General features: G+C 41.5%; 1 protein-coding gene across 6 annotated transcripts; it reads left to right on the plus strand.

Moving 5' to 3' along the window:
• The first annotated feature begins 3,022 nt into the window (after positions 1-3,022).
• On the plus strand, positions 3,023-8,323 carry LOC147636585 (uncharacterized). 6 transcript variants are annotated; one of them, XM_086800002.1, is made up of 6 exons: positions 3,023-3,120; positions 3,209-3,451; positions 3,542-3,749; positions 4,744-5,019; positions 7,626-7,845; positions 7,951-8,323. In XM_086800002.1, exons 3-6 carry the CDS (start codon positions 3,607-3,609, stop codon positions 8,215-8,217), a joined length of 906 nt encoding a protein of 301 aa, XP_086656128.1. In that variant the 5' UTR covers positions 3,023-3,120; positions 3,209-3,451; positions 3,542-3,606; the 3' UTR covers positions 8,218-8,323. The 6 variants fall into 6 exon arrangements, with proteins under 6 accessions (XP_086656128.1, XP_086656127.1, XP_086656130.1 ...); XM_086800004.1 differs by having other exon boundaries at positions 3,042-3,120; positions 3,209-3,266; XM_086800001.1 differs by having other exon boundaries at positions 3,209-3,749.
• The last annotated feature ends 1,000 nt before the right edge of the window (positions 8,324-9,323 follow it).

Below are 9,323 nucleotides of genomic sequence, written 5' to 3' on the forward strand. Positions count from 1 at the left end.
TCTACACATTTACTTGATGAAAACTGCATCAAAACACTATTGTCCACAATGTGTGCTTACAAATAGTGTGTTCTTAACCCTTTCCTTGCTCTTTACTTGCATTACATCAAGATTAACACTAATCTATGTAGATTAGTACTAATCCAATAGATTTGAGTTCTTTGTCCAACTTCTTGCAAAAAAGTAACAAGATATGTAAAGTAATAGTAGATTAAGCTTGAAAACACGCTTACTGTTGTAAGTTTACACAAATCTTCAATGAATCGTGATCACAACATCGAGAACTAGAATTCTGCACACTTGTCTTTGCACATTGCATTAGAATCTTTGTAAACTACACTTTGCATAATCTACAAACTCTGCTATAGATTTGTAATTGAACTGTATTGTGCACACAAATCTAGAATTGAATGCAACTACACACTTCTTGATGAAAACTCCACCAAGGCTTGCATAACAACCTTCAATATTCTCCAACTACCAAGATCCCCCAAAATCTAGGCAAATATAGAAGGAAACTAAGATTTATAGATATATTTTATGAAAGGAACTACTAATCAAGGAGATTTAGCAAGAAAGTTCAAAGAAAATCACTCTAAAAATAGATGGAAACCTTAATTTGAAAATCAAAAAAATCAAGACTCTCTCAAATTTGTGTAAGAAATAGGATAGGGTTTCTATACGTGATTAGTATATATCCGAGAGTGATTAATATTAATCCCATTGCTAATTCACTCCTCAAAATAAAATCAAAAGAAAATTTAAAAACTGGTAAAAATCAAATTTGAAAATCTGATTAGTAATTCCTTAATTACTCCATAGTTAAAACATCAAGATCTAAGCCAAGAGCTCTAATATCAATGCAATGAAAAGATCCATGGATTACACTCATTAGCGCATGGAATATACATGTCTCACTCATCATAGGGAGTAGCACCTAGACATGGAAAGACTGCCATGAATCAACCCCATGAAAACTTGGGCATAAGCTTCAAGAAATGACATAATGGTCATAAGCTCCAAGAAATGACATAATAGCCTAGACCAAGGTCACTTATATAGTTCTTGTCCATTTCACACTAGCTAACAATATGCCCATGCCCCAAATCTATGCTCAAGGGACCCAAGGTCCATGTGCCTAGGCCCAAATCTATACATGTGTACGTGCATATATAACTGCTTCGTTACATATAATCTTTGAAAACTTAAGCTTTGTGTTTGAGCATACCATATTGCACTTCATGTGAACACCATTGGCCACTTAAACTCGAGTCAAGCAAGAAAGACCGGGATACATTTTCAGCTTTTGAAGTGATTTTATATTCAAAAAGCTATATGTGCTTCCACTATCTACAAGGACATGAGCTACTCTTCCATTCGTGCTCCCTTTGAGATACAATGTCTTTGCACCTTTTCATCTTTCAAATGCATCATATAGCAATGCACAAAGTTTGGCATCTTTTGCAATTAAATCCAAGGCACACATAGTAGGAATACCATCATCATAATCACATATGATCCACTCGAAAAAAAGGGAAATCCCCCCTTTAGCTCATGACCTTCCTCTCCTTCCATTACTTGATAGCAATGATCCCAAATTTTAGATTCTTCACCCATATCCTCATGGTTTGATTTGGTAAGAATCAAGCTCAAAGACATCTTCTTTGCTTTGAAAACTTTGAAGTGGACTTTGTTCTAGTTCTCCCCACAAACTTTGTTCTAGTTCTCCCCACAAACAGGAGTCTACCAACACCGTAAGGCCCTTTTTCTGGATTGGTGTCAAATTTGGAATTCGGTTTCTCGCCCTTCCATACATTGTTGAGTTCATGGGAGTGGTGGGTGGGTGATGTCGATGAAGCTTCTCGTGTAGGTTTTTCAAATGAGGAAGTGGTCATTCGTGGCATTGCATTGAACTTAGACTTGTATTTTTCTTCATAGATTTCTATCCAAAAGAGTTATGGATTTCTGGGCTTTTACATCACCATCAATGTATCTCTTGAGACCTTTGATGTACTTCAAGATTTTGAAATGTGTGTGTGTGTGTGCAAAGAGCAACCTCTCTCTTTCTCTTGATCTCTCCTTTCTCTCTGTTTCTCTCTTACATAGATCGATTATTAGAACCTCGAGTTTGCACCCACACATGACCTTTTCAAAATTCTCATTCCATAACAATGTTGTTTTTCATTAGCGAACACCACAAGTCTTGATAGCTAGGATTTTATGTCACCATTCACCAAAAAGGTGTGCTCCGAATGCTTCTACTTGTTTTAAAAAATCATAACTACTTCGTGACAACACTTTTACGAAATTTTCTTCCATAGGTATTTTTTCAAAATATTGAGCAAAAAAGCTATGGTGAGAAAACATCCATAGCCCCGTCCTCTCTCATCAATAATGTTACTCATTTGATAAAGGCAACCTTAGCTTTAGCTAAGGTTAAAACATTCACAACACGCACCCCTCATCACCCTTGGTTTGCAAGGTCGCCATGGTCCTCTTGCTGGGGACTATCACCAAAGCATTCATGCACAAAGAAGAGACTCACTCCCCTCCTATTGTGCGACACACACACACACACACACACACACACACACACACACACACACACAGAGCTCGAGAGCCTGCATCTGCATCAGAGAGAGGAGTGCTTGGCTCATGCTTGATAGCCACATATGCAAGACACACACACACACACATATATATAGAGGGGTTGAGAGAGAGAGAGAGAGAGAGAGAGAGAGAGAGAGAGAGAGAGATGTATATTATGGCAGGTAAGAGAGAGAGGGTGCGAGAGAGAGAACGATGTATATGAAGGCAGAGGCGGCTGTAAAGAAACTGCTTAATCCATCCCAACTAATTAATTGATCGACAAATGTTGGGGCCTAACATACCTTCACTTACCCAAAATCCATCCCAACTAATTAATTGATTGCTTTTTTTTAACATATATATATATATATATATATATATATATATATGGTCATTTAGGCCCCTATTTATGCTTTTTAAATGGAGCAAAGTCTACTTTTTAATCAAAAGTATAAAGAGAGGTTAACATATCCTGTGCTTCTCGTCTTTCATCATCATCACCCATCTAGCTAAAGCGCTTGTGTGCGATAGGTATGTACTCTGCGGTCCTCTTACTTCTAAGCACAGAAAGGCTGTAGAGTGTTTCATCTGCTAATCAATTTCTTTCCACTACATTCAGAGAGGAAAAAAGCAAGTTTTCGCGATCGATTGCGTGCAAGAGGAGGGCTCCATTGCAGGTAAAATTTTAGGGTTTTTAGCACCCCTTTCTTTCTCAGAGGGAGGGGCACCTTCGTTTGCAGAAGGTAGGAGCTTTTGCCCCTGCTTGTGGCGATTCATCTGCCCGGAAGGTGGGTCTTTTGTTATGCTATGTGGGATGTGTAGTCATGGCGGAAAAACCTTCAATGGCTCTTTTCTTTTCAAGGTAGGGTTGAAACTTTCTTTTCTGTAATGTGAGGTTCATGTTGTATGTCTTTATGCCATGGTTTGGCCTCACATTTTCTGCCATTTGCAGCCCCATCAAGCATCAACAGGGCCTTGTGAGCAGGTTCTAGGGTTTTCTGTAAGTGGTGTTGAAGGATGGCACGAACCCGGTCCCGATCGAGGTCACCTTCTCGGAAAAGCAGGCGGCGACGGTCCCCGGAGCTTTCACCTGTGGCCAATCACAAGCACAGGAGTCGCCGGGATCAAGAAAGCCGATCTCCTCCACCTTCTAGCAGCAGGTTTGTCGTATACATCGGATTTATCCTTCACTTCTGGCTTATTAGGATAGTTGTCAAGCTTCTACTGCCTTTCATACAAGAGCAGGGGGCTGGAAGCTTTCCGCATCATAGGTCATCGCATAGGTTAGGTTTATAGGTCCTTGTGTTTCTTACAGTAGAGCCACAGATCATAGTAGTGTAGAAGTTTTTTTTTTGAAGGGGTGTGTGTTGGGGGAGCCGCAGGTATTTCTTGTGTGTAGGTCTCAGCGCTGGCCCCCTGCAAAAGGAGGGGGGGAGGGAGGGCTTGATTGACGTTTCTGATTCAGGGTATGGGAGTCAAAGCCACGAAAGGGGAATGGAGGGTCCTGCCATGGGGACAAATGAGAAATGCTAAGTATCCCCTATACACAGAGCCTCCCTCTTGCGCATACTGGAATCTTCAAGGCTTGTTCTTTCTTCATCTGGTGGTACCTTACATCCCCTCAACTTGCCCTGCCAGGATCCATATAAGGTAGTGCTATTGTAGCAGCATTTAGAGGGCAACACCTTTAATTTTTTACATGTCAGGGTAGAGAAGAGAATAGAAGGTTCTTTGTTATGGCACCATGGGCAGTGTCAAGTCTTGCAAAGAGTGCATACAATACATTGAAAAGAACTTTTCTTAAATACTCAGCAACAATCTGGGTGCTGTAACAGAAATTCTGAAAGAGGCGAGTTGCTGTGCGCATGATGAAGAATGTGTGCATTTGCAAGGCAAAGCAAATTTCCACTCCTACATGTTGATTAAATTTTGTTCTGTATGAGAAGCTGTTTTGGATGAGGGATGGGGGAAAGCAAGGGTTTTGAGAAACCAAAATAGGGATGTAAGTTTACTATGTGTTTTCTCTTGTGATAGCTAGATTGATGACTTTAAATCTGCTGTTAAGAGTACTAGTAATATGGTGCAACTGGATTAGCATGTGTTTGTGTTTGTGTTTGTCAGAGCACTGAGCCCCTGCGTGTTGGCTAAAAACAGGCACAGAAGCCGGTCTCCTAGTTCAAGGAGGCATCACAGGAATCGATATAGTTGTCGGAGTAGATCGTCCACCCCCAAAAGATACAGAAGCCGTTCCCCAAGCTCCAAGAGACATCGGAGGACTCCATCACCTGTAGCTAAGAAGTCTCGAAGGCATACAAGTCACAGTTTGTCACGAAGTCCTGCTCAGAGATCACAGAGCCCGGATCTCCCTTCTCACGACCGAAAGAAGACATCAGAGAAATCCTGGGAAGAAGAAGAATCAGACAAGAAAAGGTACTATTTGAGCTGTTTATCTCTTTAATTAACTGTACCTTGTAGCTAAACTACAGCAGGAGCTAACCAAATCTTAAACATTGGTCTGGATCAATAGCACAGTGCTCCATCTCTTATCATAGTGCTTTGTAACTGCGGTCTATGCAAGGGATTTGCATCCTTGTAGCTGGACAAATTTTCGCCTACTGTTTTTCCAGCCTGTGCATAGCTAGATTTTGCAATTTTTGGCTATGCACTTCGTAAACAAGTTTCTCTTCTGCCTTCTTCTCAACTCCGGAGATGGTGCTTTAACCTGCATGGCTGAGGGACATAGGTACAAGCTGTTTTTGGAGATGTATCTGGCTGAAACATGCCCAGGTTCCGAGGAGGCGTCAGCTGAATGAGGTATAAGAGCCTTTGTAAGTCTAGGTCTGAGTACTCTTTCCAGCTAGTATGCTGAAGGTGATGCATTGGTTTACTTGAACTGCGTTGTACTTGTGCTCCTTTGCCCTCTCAAGTGAATGGTCATGTCTTTACCACTTTTGGTAGTTCTTATAATTTAACCACTGCTTGGGTCCAGCTGCTGCTCTCTCCTACTAGTAGCTGTGGTCGCTGATACCATTTCCTCTTGAACTCTTTAGTGTTTAAGAGTTCAAATTTTGGTTTGCCTAAGTACATATATGTATTAATGCTAGAAGGTCACACCCAAAATTTGCATGATTTCTTCTTTGTTTTAATAATAAGGCATCTAGCTCAGTTTCTGAATCTTGTAGCTGCACACTGACAAGCAGGAATATTAGGGCTCTTGTCCCATGGATGATAATACCTTAAATAAAGGTGGAAAACTGCGGGGTTGCCAATAGCAGACATAGGACCTTGGCCATGAGGAGAGATTGGCAGTACATTTTGCTGACAGGAAAACAAGGGCGGCTGCTTGAACTGGCAAGAAGTTACAATCTCGATGATGGCTGGCACTTGTAGTAGCCATGGCAGCTAGATGTCCTATCAGCTTCACCAAGCATTGCCCCCCCCCCTTTTTTTTTCTGTTTGATGCACCTGTAGCTCATGGTGCTCAACGCAACACCACTTGTTCAGCTCACAAAACCACCTTTCACGGGAAAAATTCTCATGATCTGCAAGTTCACAAAACTACTAAGACCTTGCACCTTCACATATCTGACACCAAGACAGATGGTGTGGGTAGTGTTGGTCACTAACTAGCGTTGGCTGGCCCATTGTTTCTGCTAGCCAGCCAAAGTTTAAAAGTACCTCAGAGCAACCAATGTGCTGCAACGTTTCTGTCCAATAGATTGTTGCCAGGAGGTTTGCTTGAAGAAGATATCTTGCACCAGTGCTGGTTGATGCTGAGATGATGGTGTCAGAGAGGGGCAAGGTGAAGGACACAAGATCTCGGCATAATAATGGTGTGATTATATGACAAGACAAGACCAGACATGAAAGGCGATTTTCCCCTCGGGGCCTTCACAATTGACCAGGATAGCAACACATGAAAAGAGATTTACCCCTCGGGGCATTATGAATAGCATGACATGTAAGGGCCTTCATGATTGAGCTTCCTTGTGTGTGTGTGTGTGTGCACCTTCATCATGGCTGAGTCTGCCCTTTACTTCGAAGAAGTGATAGAAGCTTAGTTCAATGGTTTAGCTATGAAGATTTTTCTGCTAAGGTGACATATCTTTATGCATGAAACTGCACCTACTCTTGGGTGCTGATGACATGAGTGGGGATGTCACAGCATATGGTCTATGCTGTGTATGATGGAATTGATGATTTGAAGTTTTGTGAGTAGGCAGATTCTCATGAAGTCAAGATTGCACTTCGGTTTTTGTCAAGTTTGGGAAAGAACCTGAAGTTTCCATTTTTTTATATGCTAATTACGCTGTGTGTTATTACATGGGCGCTTTACTGTTTTCTCTATCGGTTGCATGTTATATAATATTCCATCCATCAAGGGCCAATTACTTATCCAGAGTGGAGTTTTGAGTTTCATTGCAATGGGGGTTGATACCAGGGCAGCTACATGACCTTTCTTTGAGTTTGGGTGATAAGATTGTTTTTGGAAGAGGGCTTTACTGAGAGTCAACATCTTGTTCTCAACGCATCCATTGATATGCGCACTTGGGAAATTATCAATTTGATGAAATATGAAGGAAAGGCAAAGCAGAGGATTTCATGAGAGCTTTAGGAATATTATCTGATAAACATAATAATTGCTGTTTGTCTGCCTGCACGTGCTGAAAAGCCATCAATAAAGAATAATTGCCTAGCGAGCTTTGTTTTCGTATTAAGGTTTTGCTCAACCCAATCCATGGATTTTTTGCGGTAAGCCCATTCAAGAGAAAAGACTAGCCTTGTTTTTGAGAGGCCCCTAACAAGAAACATCTGCTTTGATATTGAACATCTTGAAGACAGGTTCCATACCCAGGTGGTAGGAGATAAGGTCACATTTTTATTTTGGCAAGGAGAGGTACTTTTTACTTGATTTGGATGTATATTCAAGTTGCTCAAGCTGGCTGACAACATGACTGATAATTGTTTTGTGTTAAGGCAGACGTTTGCTCCCCTGTTTCTATGGCAAGTTTGATAACAAGTGTCAATATGCGCAGGCGGCAACAAGAGGTGGAGTTGAAGCTGATTGAGGAAGAGGCATCACAGAGGATAGAATTGGCCATTGAGAAGATGGTACAAGATGCTCTAGATTCTGAAGAGTTGCGAAGGGAGGTGGAAAGAAGGCTACAGGAGGGTCGGAAAAAGATATCTGAAGATGTTGTTAGCCAAATGGCAAAAGAGAAAGAGGAAGCCGCCTTGGAAGCCCAACGGAAAGAGGCAAGATAGATTTGCTTCCTGTTTTAAGTTGACATGTTTCTGTTCTGTAAATTGGGTGTCCACGCTTGTATATTGAACCCTCGTCCCATTTTGATTTTCCCTCAGGAAGCAGCTCACCGGCAGGAGGAGGAGCTGCAGAGGATGCGGGAGGAGAACCAGCGCAAGGTGGAAGAGTCGTTAAGAAGGGCTGCTGAAGAGCAGGCAAGGAAGGAGGAGGAACGTTATCGTGAGCTGGAGATTCTTCAACAACAGAAAGAAGAGGCACTACGAAGAAAGAAGCTCGAAGAAGAGCAGGAGCGGGCTGAGCAAATGAAAATCCTGGGCAAGAAGAACGCCCGCCCGAAACTGTCATTTGCTCTCGGGTCCAAGTGACCTCTGGCGAACAATATGAGAAAGCAGTGTGTATCAGATAAATACACGAAATTGCAAGTGTCATGTTCAAACCATTCTTATGAATGCAGTATGTTTTAGCAGTTTAGCCTTGGTGATTTGTCTTTTACAATGCTAGTGCTGGGACTAATCTAGAATGGAGAGTTTGTCTGAATGAAGTAATGGGGAGTGATTGTGGGAATTGAAGGCAGTGTTGGTGGTGGTGACAGGATGGTCAGATAGCAGATAAATGGGATGGCATTCTTGAGAGGAGTGAAAATGGTGATCTTTTCCAGCTTATAGGGGACTGTTTATTCCTGAGTAATTTAAGCAAGGTCCTCTTGTTAATTCATTTACGGTTCTCTTAAAACCCCATTCTAATTTGGCACATCCCATAAAATATATTTCTGATTAACATCTCTCGTGCAAACCTCCTCCATTGTGGGAATCACATGAAGTGTTTTATTTGCAATCAAGTTGTAAAAAAAAAAAATCCACCACCTCTATGCTAACTTTTGAATGAGCAAGGTTGTCTTTAATGTTATGTTGTGAATTCGACAAGTACTCTATTCTTTATTTATTTATATACATTTTTTGTCAGGTTGTCTCTTACGCCAAACTTAGGTTCCTTGCACACAACCTTGTTGTACTTGTGTTTATGACAAGCAGGGGATCCAATGATTTCATGTTGATGGTTGGGACAAACCTGCAAGTGAGGGGTTTGTCGATGGGTTTGAGTGGGCAGCCGGGTACGTGAGCCTGTTTACAACCCCACCCCTATCAGCATCTGATAATCAAGGATGGAGAAAGCAAGATGGTTGGCATGGGTACGTGCTTTTTTTCACATTCTTGGTCATCTTCGAGTATGTGAATAGCCCCTTACCCTGGCTATGAGTAATCTGCATCATTGTCTTTGTGTTTGATTTTTTTTGCACGCTACACAACGTGGTAGTATTTGTGATATTGCATGTGTTTTCACTTGAAGATATCATTTTAAGACCTAGAGTGCTTTCTTTGATTACCATTGCAATGTCTTACCCATGTTTTTGATCTAGGCAAGGTGAGAGGTTCAGAAATGTACATATGGTGACCAAAGGCCTTCGGGTCAT

The sequence above is a fragment of the Cibotium barometz genome, chromosome 7 (assembly GCF_041138505.1).
Source record: "Cibotium barometz isolate CiBa-2024 chromosome 7, ASM4113850v1, whole genome shotgun sequence".
NCBI lineage: Eukaryota > Viridiplantae > Streptophyta > Polypodiopsida > Cyatheales > Cibotiaceae > Cibotium > Cibotium barometz.